This window comes from Phoxinus phoxinus, assembly GCF_949152265.1.
Source record: "Phoxinus phoxinus genome assembly, chromosome: 24".
NCBI classification, from domain to species: domain Eukaryota; kingdom Metazoa; phylum Chordata; class Actinopteri; order Cypriniformes; family Leuciscidae; genus Phoxinus; species Phoxinus phoxinus.
In genome coordinates this window covers 16,239,866-16,255,726 of record NC_136899.1, presented here as the reverse complement: position 1 = coordinate 16,255,726, position 15,861 = coordinate 16,239,866, and the positions used below count along the sequence as shown (strand labels likewise).

The window sequence follows — 15,861 nt, the reverse complement described above, 5'->3', positions numbered from 1 at the left end:
AGGCAGAGGACAGCAGGCTCCGGCCTCGAGCAAACGGTGGCGAATCCTCCGCTCCCTCACGGATGGCAGCCGCCCCTCCAGCACCCAGACGAGCTCGTTAAAAATCAGGCCTGTTCCTATCACAATCTCCACTGTCGTCGCTCCTCCTTTTATGCTTCCGCTCCTCCATGAGATATATGAGACTGGTGCGTTGCGCAGGGGTCGTTCATTATAATCACGCCACCGGTTTCGTGCTGTCCTCCCACGGCCCTCGACCTCATCCTGCTCGCCACAGCGCAATATTTATTTTGTTATGTAAAGATAGTAAATACACTTTAACCTTTAAGAAAAGTTCCGTGAGCGCAACTGGCTTTTAAAGATAATGGGAGATGAGACACTCATTGTTTTTTTGCACGTTACACCCAATACACACCCTTTACTCATTAAAGCTTTTTTTTACTCATTTACTCATTAAAACATTTTTTTGATCAAATTCAGTGAAATTGACACTATAATCCGACAGAACAACATAAATAAGGTGGTTTTAGAAAAAAACCCGAGCTTCTAACTCCACCTGTTATTTTATCGCGTGTTATTTTGTTTTGCAAAAATCCACCGTCCCGGATCATCGGGTCTAATCAGCGCTGGGGGGTGTGAGATCTGACTGTCAATCACAGGTCGTGCACAAATCACAGATCCCCCTCCCTCGCGCAGACGCGGACGTTACAATATCACATGCACACGACACGCCTGAAGTTTGCCTGAAGATTGTACGAAGCGTGATGGCAGAGAGAAAATCTAATAACAAGCTTCCAATTCCTCGGTTATTGCTATCTATGGATAGATTAGCCAGGGCGCGTTCACAGAAAATCAGGTACACACGCACTGACGATGGGCGGGTGCTCGTTGGTAGTGGGGGAGGGGCATGAGAGTTGTAAACATTCAAAATTTTGTCTAAGTCCACTCAATCTGCCAGACTTGCCGACAGCAGCTTTAAGAGAATAGGGACAATCCTTTTAGATCATGCGCCAGGCGCCGACCATTTTTCCCGTCGTTAAACTGGGAAAAGTGGGTTCGGACACGCCCTAAGTGCGCTTGCGCCCGTGGTGTCATGCACGAAACACTGTAAAAGAAAAATTGGTTATTTTACCCAACATTTGTTACCCTGTGTCAAGGGTATCTGTTGCAAGGAAGCACATGATCAAGGAGAATACCAGGAAATAGTATTTAATTAAACAATAATAGCAAAACACAGGAAACATCCTCTTAACACTGACAAGATATGACAAAAAACTGAACAAAACAGGGAGTACTCATACCAGAACTAAACGAGGGAAATAATGAATTAATTAACGAAATGAATGAAACTGACAAAGACTATAAACTAGGTCAAGACAAGAACAAACACAATGAAACAAAACATAATTCTGACAGTACACCCCCCCCCCCCCACACACACACACACACACACACACACATTTTCTAAAGGTTTTAACTTGAGCGCCAATCGCGAGGTGCTGCAGAAGTTGCGGAATGTGAGCGCAGCGGTAAAACGCATCAGTGTATCACATGTTTACTTAGAAAAACAATGGAAGAGCAGTGCAGTGGAATGCAAAATAAAATGTTGTCTGTGTGAACTGCAACTTAGAAGGAACCAAGGTTTCACAACTATACAGTGGGAATCTGCTGTGTGGTCTGCTTTTCAATCCTAGCCCAGCCTTTATCATCATACTGTATCTTTGTGTGCGTGTACGTGTGTAAATAGAAACTTGGTAAGAGAAAAATAATATAATATTGTTCTCCGGAATTATTCTCCCTTTAATTTTTCATTCCTCACAGCGTCTCCAATTATTCTGCATGACTGTGTGCCTTCAACCTCTCCTTCAGATGCACTTGCTCACCTTGCTCTCTCTCTCTCTCTCTCTCTCTCTCTCTCTCTCTCTCTCTCTCTCTCTCTCTCTCTCTCTCTCTCCCTCTCTCCATCCCCTCATTCACACCCCCTTCTCTCTCTTTATCCCCTCCCACTCCCTCTCTCATTCGCTTTCCACCAATCCCTCCCCTCCCTCTGTAGTGAAATGAAGCAGGAGCTGGAGGAGGAGGGCAGTCGTTGTTTGCTTCTGTCCAAGCAGCACAAGTTCAACGAGCATTGCTGCATCCGCTGCTGCTCTCCCTTCGCCTTCCTGCTCAACCCCAAACGCCCATGTCTGGACTGCCACTACAACGTCTGCAAATCCTGCCGCACCTACACCCAGAGCGAGAGGGGCTATATCTGTGCCGCCTGCCAAAAGAGCAGGTAAGTGTCCTTAGTCACACACGAACACATGCATGTGCGTTATCGTGTACAATGAAGGATAGAGGGGCCACATCTGTACTTCCTGAGAAATGGACATGCTACAAAATGCACAGTGCTATGGAATAACATCTGGACTGGGAGACACCACACCTGCTGGTACGTGGCAACACACACATCGTTCAAGCAGGTTGTAAGGGGCACATGGAAATAAGGAAATAAAACAAAACATGTATGCAATGTGATTCTGTTTTACACATACAGTATTGCTTGATTATCTTTAAGTGATTCATCATTTTGAAATGTTACACTAAATGGTTTTATGAGTTCTTAAGGCACATTTGTCTGGTTTGGTGTTTATGAATGGATACTTGAGCATTATTGATGGGGCTGTGGGGACACTTAAGAAAAAATAGGTTGGGAACCACTGACGCCTTCTTCATCGACTTAAACATCTCGAGGAGTTCCCTCTTCCTATAGCCTTACTATTCCTTGTAAAGCTGCAATTTTTTTACTCAACATATTAAATGTCTTGTGTTTTTTTGTGTGTGTCTCACTCCCAGTAGCATTTTTGCTTAGAGCCCTTTACTTAATGTCTCCAGATATTACATTCTAATAAATGCTGGGTTGTTTCAACTCATGTTTGGGTCAAATGTGGACAAACACAACCGTTGGGTTTAAAAATGTAATCAAAAAAATGTAAACCAATGGTTGGGTTTGTCCATATTTGACCCAAACATGGATTGAAACAACCCAGCCTTTTTTAGAGTGTGATAACTCATTTTCAGCCCTGTTTGATTTCCTAAATGCTGGCTTTATGACTGCTGAATATGTGCACAGTCCACTGGAATTTTGACAGTGTGTGTGAGACGGTGTGTAAGCGTGTTTCAGAAAGCAAGATTGGAAAGATAGGAGAGAGTGGGATAATACGGAGAGGCTGCAGTAGCGAGAGAAATGGTAAGAATATCTGCAGCATATGTTGATGATTTATAGTTTGTATGGGTCAAATGACCTGATGGAGTTTGTGTTAAAGGCATAATTCATCCCCAAAAATGAAAATTCTCTCATATTTTACTCGCCCTCATGTCAATTCCAAACGCTTTGAGGGGAACACAAAAAAGGAGAATCTTGTACATTGCACATTCCTCACACACACACACACACACACACACACACACACACACACACACACATACACACACACGCACACACACACGTAAGCTTACCGGTTGTGATGACTATGACTTGTATGGAAAAGACCACCTGAAGATTCTTCTTTTTAATGTAGCTTCTAAATATGACAGCACACAGGTTTAGAACAACTGTTCCTTTAAAAGTGATCAGGGGTGTAAATCAGTGGTGTGCAACACGATATGAATCAATCAGGAAAATGCTTCCATCATCCTTAGCTGTTTCTTGCTCACGCTGTCTCTTACTGTCTTATTTGCTTTCCTCCTCTCTCTTCATATCTTTCTTTCTCTCACGTACACTCACTCCATGCCCGAGGCGTGGATTCTCCACCAGGATTAATTCTCTGCGAGTTTCCTTTCATGTTGCCTCCATGAAATGTTCACTGTATGAAAAATCAGACTCACAGATTTCATATTACCAGACATAACATGCATTTCATGGTACAAGCAAATAATGGTTTCCCTTGTCTCTTGCTTAGCAATATTTCAAGAGATGTAGCACCGGCTTTCCACTCACAAAACTGATTACGCCAACATGGAATGAAATTACGCCTTGCTCAAAATTAATGTAGTTATGTAGTCAGATGGCCTTTTGAGAGAGATGAATATCACCATCTAAATTAAGTTTTTTTTCTTTGCTGTAATGATCATCTGCGGGTGATAAGGAAAGTATTTAAATTGCTTTTGTAAAGAGCCTATAATAGCATTTTTATTGGGGTTGTAATTAAATAAATGTTCCGGGGTTCAAAACAGGTTAATTTCTGTCGTCAGCATCTGATCCGTGACGTGACATTTCCGCAGATAATATTCTCTCAGTGAAAAAATATATTTACACTTACACAATTAAATTAATGTCTATGGGGCAAGATATGGGGTTGAAACACAGAAATGTGTGTTCCTTTTTGTGTGTGATTATATTTATAAAGTTTTTTTTGTTTTGTTTTTATCTATAAAGCCAAATTTGTGCCATTTCGGTGGGACTACTATTTTTAGGCAGACAAATGTCTCATTTTATGCTATAGATGTAATTCTAGTGGATGGAAATTGTGCTTTGCAAATCTGAAAAAAAAAAAGATAATATAATGCGAAAGTTATCAGGTTATTCCAGGAGTTTAAAATATTTTTGAATAGTACTTTAACATTTATTGTTACCCATAGATGCACAATTTTGTTTTGTTTTTACAAACTGAGTGATAAAAGTCAAAATTATTGTCTGTGGTATTTTTACAGATGCTGTTGTTAGTCATATTTAATTAACCCAGAGCATTCCTTTAAGTAGATGTATCGTAAGAGAGAAAGATGCTGACTCAGATGTTACAGTCACACATCTCCACTCACTCACACTTACACTTAGTGCATTAACAAGTTCAGTAACACGTATAAGAGTGCATGTTCTCTTTTAACTGTGAAAAAATGTGTTTTCGTGTTTGTATATGTTTATGTTTGTGCCATTTTGAAGTTGAAGTGAGATTGGTCTCTTTGCTCTGTCACTAAGTATCACTGCATCTTGTAAGCTTCAGACAGCAACACAGACGCAAGCGTTTGGATGGTGCAACACACAGATGGTGAAATAATGTTGTGTGCATGTGCAGATGGGGCCTGACAGGCTTAATAGGTTGAGGTCTGCTCCAATCATCCACTCTGTGGGTGGGTGTATAAGAAAGATACAAGAAATCTGTGTAAAGCTAGAGGCGAAGATGAAACCTCTAGAAAACTTCATGTAAGGAAAAGCTGCCTCTCTTAGCATAACCTTCATCCATCTGTGAAATTAAACCCCCAGATTTCCCACTTGAATTCAATGTCATATTGAGCCTTTGAAGTGTGTGTGTGTGTGTGTGTGTGTGTGTGTGTGTGTGTGTGTGTGTGTGTGTGTGTGTGTGTGTGTGTGTTGTGTGTTGTGTGTTGTGTGTTGTGTGTTGTGTGTGTGTGTGTGTGTGTGTGTGTGTGTGTGTTCTAGTAGCTCTTTTTTTTTTTACAATAGGTTGATAGGATTTGTAAGGAAAAAAATTGCATTTATTTGATCCAAAAAAACACTAAAATATTATTATTATTATTGCAATTTCAAATAATTTGTTTCTATTTTATAACATTTTAAAATGTAATATCTGAATTTTCAGCAGCTATTACACCAGTCTTCAGTTTCACGTGATCCTTCAGAACTAACTGTTGCTTTCAATAGGTTTTTTTCCCTTCTTTTTTTTTTTTTTTTTTTTTGTAGGAAACCTTGATAAAAAAATCTTTGATAAATAGAAAGTCAAAGAACAGCATTTATCTGAAATATAGGCCAAGTTTCACAGACAGGTCTAGGATTAAGTCAGGATTATGCCTTAGTTCGATTAGGGCATTTAAGTAGCTTTTATAAAAAAAGCTAAGACAAAAAGATCTTAGACAAAAAGATGGCACTGACATATTTTAAGATATCAGTGCAAGTTGCTTTCCGTTAAAACAGCTCAAACATGCATTTTAGTCTAGGGACAAGGATTAAGCATTGTCTGTAAAACCAGGGTATTTTTTCTTTTTGTAACATTGTTAATATCTTTTCTTTTTTATTTTGATCAATTTAATGCATCAGTGATTTTTTTTAAATACTTTTTTTTTAAATCAGCAAGGTTTTCTTTCTAGTTTAATGTTTTTAATGAAAGTTTCTTTTTATGTTTCGGTTCAGGGCATTACATTTTGTGTGTAACTCGTCCTGTACCTTTGGCACAGCAGACATGTATTTTTGAAATGACGTGCCTTTGGCTTTTATAAGTGATCAGACTAATAATTTTGCTTGCTGGATGATAAAATGGCCCGAAACATGTTTATTTAGAAGGAGGCATCAGAGTCAGACCTTAATACCACATAGACTTGATAGTGAGCAATGCCTTGGTCCAGTAAGAATCCAGAACACACTAACATTGCGGCGGCACCACTCACTCTCATTATATTTAGAGAATGTCATCTAGTTTAAAGTATAATTATCAGAATAATTCATATTTAGAACATTACATGAACACTATTACTGGAATACAGATTTTCAGATGCTTTTAGTGTGCATACACTCAGGGACATGGGGCAGTCATAAAGCATCCCAGGATGAGAATGACAGTAAGTGAAGAGAGAAGAGCAGCTTTTAAATATTCTGTAATCTGAGTTGACAGAGAGGAAGCCGTCTGGAAAGACGGCTCTGTCTCCTTACTTGACCCCGTCCTGAAGGCTTTTACGTCACATAAACTCCCAACCTTGTTGTGTGGAAATAAATAAAAATATGTGTAAAATGTGTTTTTATTCAGCAAGGACGCATTTAATTGTTCAAAAGTGACAGTCAATACATATATTAATTTTATTTAATATTAATATATATATTAATATTATTACAAAATATGTATATTTCAAATAAATGGTGTTCATTAAAGAATCCTGAAAAAAATGCACCATGGTTTCCATTAAGCAGTACAACTGTTATAATCATTGATAATCATAAGAAAAGTTTCTTGAGCTGCAAATCATGTGACACTGAAGACTGGAGTAATGTAAAGTGAAGTATATATATAATATATATATATTTGGGGTTGGTAATATTTTTAATGCTTTTGTAAGAAGTCTCTTATGTGTTGGACATTGAAACTGAAACACTGGCTAATATAATGTTGGTGGTTTCACGCCTATATATACAGTATGTGCGGCCTGGTGGCCGATCTTCACTGACTTTACATTCCATCAGTAAGAGCAGAGTGTGAGTGTTGAATTAGCAGAGCAATAGCACAGCTGTACATAAAATATTGCAATCCACACAACATAATGGGTGACATATCAGAGTTCACATTTTAAAAGAGGACACATTTTTGCTGCGTGTCTCGCTGGCTCATCTGTGATCAGGACAGCAAGTCTAGTGGTGTATCGAGAGCTATGGTTTTTCAGGGTAATTTTGGCATACCACCACGTAGCACGAACCACATCCAACAGGAATAACTTTTGACGCAAGAGGAAGATGTCTGAAAGGGATGTCCAGGTACTAAGTCAAGTCAAGTCACCTTTATTTATATAGCACTTTTTACAATACAGATCGTTTCAAAGCAACTTTACAGTGATAACAGGAAAATAATGCAACAAAGTTTGTTTCTAGAAAAAAAAATAGTCCAGCTTAAGTAAGTTCAGTGATGGTCAATTTTTGTTGTAAAAAAGTTGTATATAGTATATAGCCGCTCTGGAGAAAACCGTGATGTCATATTCCAGCTTAATTCAGTTCTCATAATGGTGTCAGTGCAAGGCAGATCAATAATATTGTTGAATATGAAATGTCCCCAACTAAGCAAGCCAAAAGACAAAGGTGGAAAAAGGCGACAGTGGCAAGGGACCAAAACTCCTTCAGGTGACAGTATGGAGAAAAAACCTTGGGAGAAAACATGCTTAGTCGGCGGCCAGTTCTTCTCTGGCCAATGAACGAACAGTGTATGGTCAGAAGTCAGATTGGCTCAGAACATTCAGAATATTTATCCAGTTCCATCTGGTTAAAGAGCGGAGTAATCTCGCCGGTATGGAGATGGGTTTGTTGAGGATCAGTGCCGATGGCTGTCGTGTCGATGAGGCCTTCACAGGGGAGAGTCTAGTTGACATAATCTCTGCTGACACTTCAGGGATGTGTTGTGGTCATGTCTACACGCAGGTCCACCATCTGATCTGAATACGGACCAGATCCGGCTGACTACAGTATGTGTTGTGGTCGTGTCTAGGCGCAGGTCCACAATCTGATCTGGATACGGCCTGGATCCGCCTGACTACAGTAAACCTCGGGATAAACAGAAATACGAACATTAGCGTAGATGCCATTCTTCTTATGATGTAACGAGTACATTGGGTGTTATAGGAAGTGTTCCCGGTTCCGGCTGACCTAATTTATGCAGCCTAATAATCATTTAACTGATTTGAACAATAGAAATGTATAATGTGTTGTGTATGCCAGGTTAAAGAGATGTGTTTTTAATCTAGATTTAAACTGACGGACTGTGTCTGCTTCTCGAACAGTGCTAGAAAGACTATTCCAAATTTTGGTGCTAAATAGGAAAAAGATCTACCGCCTGCAATTGATTTTGATATTCTATTATCAACTGGCCAGAATTTTGAGATCGCAATAGACGTGAAGGACTATAATGGGTTAAGAGCTCGTTCAAGTACTGGGGAGCTAAACCATTTAGTGCTTTGTAAGTAATCACCAAATATTAAATAAATGTATACAATGTTTAATAGGGAGCCAATGCAGTGTTGACAGAATATGGTCATACAGACTGGTTCTAGTAATAACTCTAGCTGCTGCGTTTTGTACCAGCTGTAGTTTGTTTATTAAGCGTGCAGGGCAACCACCCATAAGAGCATTACAATAATCTAACCTTTTTCTCTGAGTCCACCTTTACTGTCTTTCCCACATCAATGGGAGTTGCGGTGTGGAGAAGTCCCAACGAGGTGTAACCGAGTTTTAAAAGAGACTTTTATATAATAATGTGTGATTGTCATTTTGGGCACTATCTTACACCCGGCGCAATGCAGCGCCAAGCTTACACAAGTGTTTTTTGCTAGTTTCAGTCCGACGCAGTTATCATTTTCACGTCCTGCGCCACGTTGTTTAAATAGCAAATGCATTTGCGCCCATTTGTGCGCCCATGGGCGTGCTGGTCTGAAAACGAGGTGTGTTCAGGTGCATTGTTGACACGTTGCTATTTTTGTGGCAACAGAAATAGACTGCGCCATTGACCAACTGAAACCTGGTCTAAAGTTAATGGCGCAATATTTTTGTTTGTTATTTAAAGAGCACGTTAGCAATGTGCGCCCATTTGCGGGTCCACAACGCTTGTACACTCTGCTTATTAAACACAGTAGCACACAAACATGCCAAATATTTAAAATAAAAGGATTATAATGTAAAAGATTATTATTGTTTACATAAAGATATGGTGGAATCCGGTCTGTCCCGTGGATGGACTGCTTGCAAACTTTTACCTCAGTTCCGTTTGCGCTCTGGAGATGCGTTCAGTCTTTTCATTATCAAATTCCGTCAAGTAAATAGCGAATCCGCCATGGCGCGAGCACAACTGGCATTTAAAGGGAATGAGAGATTGGTTTAACGCACATAAATCCCCAAACACACCCATTACTCATTAAGAGAATAGGGACAAGGACAACCCTTTTAGACCATGCCGACCATTTTTCCCGTCGTTAAACTAGCAAAAGTGGATTCGGACACACCCTAAGTGAACTTGCTTTAGACCATGCACTTAGAGGGCCCTATTTTTAACGATCTGAAACGCAAGTGTCAAAGTGCAAAGCGCAAGTAACTTTGTGGGCGGATCCCGGCGCTGTTGCTATTTTCCCAGCGGGATAAATGACTCTTGCGCCCCGACGCAAATGTAAAAGGGGTTGGTCTGAAGTAGCTTCATTATTCATAGGTGTGGTTTGGGCGTAACGTGAAATAAACCAATCAGAGCGTCCTCTCACATTCCCTTTAAGAGCAGGCGCGCTTTGTTCCATGGCGGATTGCTATTATAACGGCGGATTTGCCGGCGCACGCCAGGAGCAGTTCACAGCCGAGGAAACCGACGTTCTCGTCAGGGCTGTAAAACACAGAGAAGTGACATTGGGGATGATGGGAGAAACCCACTCAAATTAGGTTCGGTTAAACAGGCGTATAATTTGGGTAAATGTGTAGCCTAATCTAGATTTTTTTTTTTTTTTTATCTAGATAGATCTTTTTCACATCTTCACGGACACAACAATGATTTCCCTCGTGTGTTAATATTTTTCCTTGTAATAATGTATGATTTGCAAAAAATGAAAACTGCTGCATCTGTTTATATTAGAGAATCAAAGTGGATGCGCGTTAACATTATGGCCAAGCACGCGCCCTTAAAATACCATATCACTAACCGCGCAACGCGCCACTGTCTTTAGACTGTTTTTTTCCTGATCAATGGCGCAATTGCTTTCTAAAACTGGAAAATAGCACCATGGAAGTTTTGCGCCGGAACACGCCTTCTCTTTGCGCTGAACCGCCCCCGCGAGCGCAAGTTCATTCCCTAATTTACCGACGTGCGTCTGTGGAGGGAAAAGTCCGCTGTGCGCGGGTGCAAAATAGGAATGATACATGCGTCGGTGTTCAAAGTCAATTGCGCTGGGTGCAAGATAGGGCCCAGATTGTTAAAATAGGGCCCATTGTGTTGACAGGCTGTATTCTGTATGCTTTATTGCTAATTTGTATTTGTTACTGTGCATTTCGGTGCCAACCATGAACTAATGTTAACTATCGTGGGCAGGCATGTACCTGTAGAGCGTATATCCTCTCTGTGGTGTATATCACCTCTGTGTTTGATGAGAATGAGTTAAAGAGTCTCTCTCTCTCTCTCTCTCTCTCTCTCTCTCTCTCTCTCTCTCTCTCTCTCTCTCTCTCTCTCTCTCTCTCTCTCTCTCTCTCTCTCCTCTCTCTCTCTCTCTCTCTCTCTCTCTCTCTCTCTCTCTCTCGCTCTCTCTCTTTCTTTCTTAGATACCATATGCTAATCTCTCAAGTAAATTCTCTCATGAAAGACTAACAATGGCTTTTTCTTCATTATCATTAGCATTAATGGTACATTTGTGGTAATGCTTTAATGTGTACATTAATGGTTTGAGGTAATGGATACATTAGTGTATATCTGACATCTTAATGGATGAGGATTCTCCTCTGTGCTATATCAAAAGACATAATAAATACCTGATAATGAATCATTCATCTATATAAATTACTATTTTTTCTTCCATGAACACAATTGACCTTTGGCTAAGCCCCGCCCCCCTTAGTTACTGTTGCTACCTCCGACAACTTCATCTGGGCTCTGGTTTGGTATCAACATGGCTTATGCTGTGACGGCTCTTCCTGCTGGAATTTTATCAAACTTTTATAAAGCAGCAAATAAAGTGTCCGATAGAAGTAGGCAGAAGGGGCTCAGTGTGCGTTCGAAGGCTATATTCAAGACATACGGCGAAACGCAAGCAACAACAAGATCCAAATAGAGGCAAAAGCATAACGGTCACAGTCAAAAAATGAACCACCGCATATCCTAACCGAGACGGAGGCTGGGACTAACAATATCAAGGAGAAACACTGTTCATGCAAAGCTGGGTTGGTCTCTACACTTATATAATCGTTATTATTACAAAGCAAACGGACTACGCGAGTATAAAGTTGTATTTATTAGCAGCATGCTAGCATATCAACAATTAGGGCAGAGAACCGAAATCATAACCTAAACCAGCATAAAACTTTCTAACTAGTATAACTTCACAGTAAGGTTAAAAGCTAAATGTATCTTAGAGCAAAAGTGTGTTGTTGATCTTGAGGGGTTTCGCTGACTGAGGACGTCCACACAGTTTAATCCAAAGACGACACTTGTCAGTATTTAACTTCGGTTTTGGGAAGGGGAAAAAAACGGACACCCCCTCCAACCTCTCTGGGAAACGCGTATCTGTGTTAGAAATGCCCCAGGCACAACGTTTAACCATATTTCTGATAAAACGACGACGTAATAGCCTGCCGAGACCAAAAATATGAGCCGCCTGCGTTGAAGTCAATGGAGCGCCGTGAAGAAGTGTCGGACCCTCTGTGGGAGCTCGTTCTTGGCTGCACTGTGATTGGTCAATCTACATTCTAGGGCGTGTCTTAGCCAAAGGCAAATTCCTATAGTGGGGTTTTGGTTCTTGTAGCACAGAAGATTTTTCCCACAAACTGATAAAATGTATGTATCTTGAATGCTAAGTTTCTTTGTATAGAAGCATTTCCCAAACGCATACATTTGATGTGTCAGTGCATATGAATCCAGAACTTCATTATTCTGCTGCCCATAATCATATTACAGTCATCCAGCAGACACGGTTATATAATCAACAGAACACACATTAGATATGATCCGCTCTGCCGAGTATATCCGGTGATAATGCATGGCTGAGTCCTTTACCCAAGGGCACAGTTTTAGCAGAGGCGCTGCTATATGTTCTAATGGCCTTCTCTGATCTAGATTAGACACACTTCCAACAATTGTTTTATTTGAAAATCTAAGGCACTGGTATTCCATCTGCCTGATTGGTTTTGGCTTTTTAGCTGCGCATGTGTGTATTTCTGTGATTGTGGCGCTGTTGTAAACGCTGAGTTATAGCTTGAAGCAGCCCGTAAATTTAAGTGTCACCAACAGCTTGCCTGTTTAGTCTCTCTATTCTCTGGTCTCAGTTAAAAGGATGGGAGAGAATAGCCCAGGAGGGATAAAACGAATGGGTCCCTCTCTTTTCCTTTTGTTCATTTTCAGTGGAGGGGTATTTTTAGTTGTGGGTCAGCCACTGCAGCTGAAAGAAAGAAGGTTGAGTGAATTCTATCCTAATGTCTCTAAAAGCTTGTTGGCATATGAAAGCACCCCTCAACTTGCAGGAACTTTTGTTAAAGGTGTCTCAGTCCTATAGATACTAACTCATTAGCAACACGTTCGCTTTCAAGTCTAATTTATTTTTTTCCTCCCCATCTTTTAATAACAGCCTTACATTGCATGGTAACACTTTATAATAATGTTCAGGTATACTGTAAGTAATTTATAAGTAATTAATTAATGATGAACTAATCATTTACAAAACCTGACTATATGTTCATAAATGATGAGTGATACGCTTACAATTTACAAATATGTTGTAAGTTATCTTAAACAATTTGTCAATCATGAAATAAATCAAACAGATCATTAGTAGATGGTAAATAAGTTGCTTGTTGATATATTATTAATCAATTATAAACCAATTAAATATTTATGTTTTTTTTACTAACTGCCATCTCTAGCGGGGTGAAAGGTGGTGACGATACTAGGGGCCCCGGCCTTAGGGGGGCCCTGCTATTTCAACTGAGGGGTCTCCCCGAAATGCGATTTTATCCGAGGGGGAAACCCAAACAACTCACCACGGGAAGGCAATTTCAACAGAGGGGGACAAAACAATATCCCCACCCCCTCACGTGATTTCAAGGGGGCCCACAGCAACAACCTGCACCAAGGCCCCGGATACCCCAGCTTACACACATTTGTAAATCGTTAGCATACCACTTATTAATCATTTATGAACACAGAGTCATGTTTAAATTATTAGTTCATCATTAATTAATAACTTATAAATTACTTATAACTGAACATAATTATAAAGTATTACTGTAATTTTTTAAAATGGTTGAAAACCGTTTGTGCTGCTTAATATTTTATGAAAGCCATGGTACGGTTTTCTTTGATAAAAAGGTCAAAATATCAGCATTTATTTTTTACACATTACATCAAACTCTTAAGATCACTTTATGACCCCGTTACATCTGCACACAAAAAAAACCTTTTGGTACATAACCAGATTTACATTCTTTCACACAAGAATGCTTATTTCTTGGAAAATTTGACTGGGCTAAAACTGAGAAATTGCTAATTTGGTGAAAGGTCCCCCTCCCTCCCTCCCTCAGTCTGTTCCAAATGAGTTTAAGCTGTCAGTCTGGGTTAGCTGCAAAGCTGCTGTATTTAATTTAGTCAGGCACAGAGGAGCATTCCTCACATATTTAATTAATATTAACCTGATTCTCTTCCACTCCATTAACATTTAGCATTAACATTTTTATTAACATACAGATAAATGATGTTGGCCAAGATCAACAGCTTTGTTTTGGCTTTGTTCTGAATCCAACCAAGGCGTGGATTAGGCAAAATATGGTTAGAAAAAAAAAGGTTAAAAAAAAGTCAAAATCTAAAGCATAAATGGTTAAAAAATGGGGTTAGGGTTAGAATTTAAACTTTCATTGCCCTATTTTAACGATCTAAGTGCATGGTCTAAAGCGCACGGCACAAGTGCTACTTTTGTTAGTTTAACGACGGGATTTTTTTTTCCGCCGTAACCGGCGCATGGTCTGACAGGGTTGTCCCTATTCTCCTAATGAGTAATTTTTGTGTTTTGGGCATGTCAGAGTCCCATCTCCCATTCCCTTTTGAAGCCAGTTGCACTCGTGCAACGGTGGATGACGCGAATTTGCATGGCGCCATCCATGCGCATGAATTTGCATGAATTACATGGAGGAATTTGCAAGCGAAAATACAAAAACATTCTGCACTCTAAAAATCTTTCATTATAGACAGGAGATTAAGTTAACAAACATTATTTGCCTTCATCAGTGTGACAGTTTTACTTCTCCATTACTATATAGAAAGCAATGCTGCAGGTCTTTAGGTGACCGTGATAATGATTAAACAATAAAAAAAATAGTCCTCAGACTCCAGTTATCCACACAAACAAATATTGCGCCATTGACTTTAGACCAGGTTTCAGTTGCCTCAAAATAGCAATGCTCCAAGAATGCACCTGAACACACCTCGTTTTCAGACCAGCATGCCCATGGGCGCAACAATGTGGCGCACGATGTGAAAATGATAACTGCGTCCGACTGAAACTAGCAAAAAATACTTGTCGCGCCTGGCGCCGCATTGCGACGGCTGTACTGTATGACAGGGCCGTCAAACTCAATATTAATTCTACAAGAGTCTCACAACAGCATAGTCAGCACCTGATTTCTGTGCTTTCAGTCCCATGAGGCCTCACAGGAAGTCAGTACTACAGAGGTGTGCGGCAGGTGGGCCAACAAGCGAACAGTGATTCTGTTTAACAGAGCATTAAATCCAATTTAGCACTGCTTATCCTCAATCATCCTCACTTTTTCACAAAGGAAATAGTCATGGACACCTGTTTTGTGATGGTTAACATCCTAACCGGTACCTCAAGAAGATGCAGTGCTATCTATAGCACAGGTTCCTCCTCCTAAATGAATTGAGTGTGTATTTGTGTTTAACTGTTAATTTAGCCTTATAAACATTCACAGCTGCACTGAAAAGTTAAAATGCATGATATAACCACTTAAAATCTGTGCTCCTGCCGGCGGGAGCGAAAATCTTCGTTATAATGTTCGTACGTTCTTTTTATAGGCTTCCCTATATGGTATCACCCAATTCATGGTATCATTTTAAAGCTTAGAATCTGAACTTTACAAAGAATACCATCACTTTTGTTTTTATGATACATATTAAATTAAATATTAGCTTAAATATGCATTGGTCCCAGACAAAAATATTTGCTTTATGATTGCGAAGAAATATTTATACGTAAATAAAATTATTTATATATTTCACAAAACAGTCAAGTCATATATCTCAAGAAAGGTCTCATTCTAAGGAATTTGGTGATGTAGTTTATTTCATTGTGAGAAAATCAAAGATCGAATAATCTTCAAAAGAATCACACAGTGAAATAGGATCAAACTGACATAACAGTGAAAAGTATTACATTCCAGCTTCAATCAGCCACAAACCACCATACAATCTATATCACCTTTTAGCTTAGGAT

At 39.8% G+C, this 15,861-nt stretch overlaps 2 protein-coding genes across 4 annotated transcripts in view; both read left to right on the top strand.

Moving 5' to 3' along the window:
- The window catches only part of LOC306992256 (uncharacterized protein), a 239,093-nt gene that overhangs the window by 105,788 nt on the left and 117,444 nt on the right, over positions 1-15,861 (top strand). The window lies entirely within an intron of this gene.
- myripb (myosin VIIA and Rab interacting protein b) overlaps positions 1-15,861 on the top strand; it is a 220,380-nt gene that overhangs the window by 119,805 nt on the left and 84,714 nt on the right. For all 3 annotated transcript variants that reach the window (XM_079600926.1, XM_079600925.1, XM_079600927.1), the window contains one exon: positions 2,051-2,272. In XM_079600926.1, the coding sequence (XP_079457052.1) occupies positions 2,051-2,272 (222 nt within the window). The remainder of the gene's footprint in view (positions 1-2,050; positions 2,273-15,861) is intronic.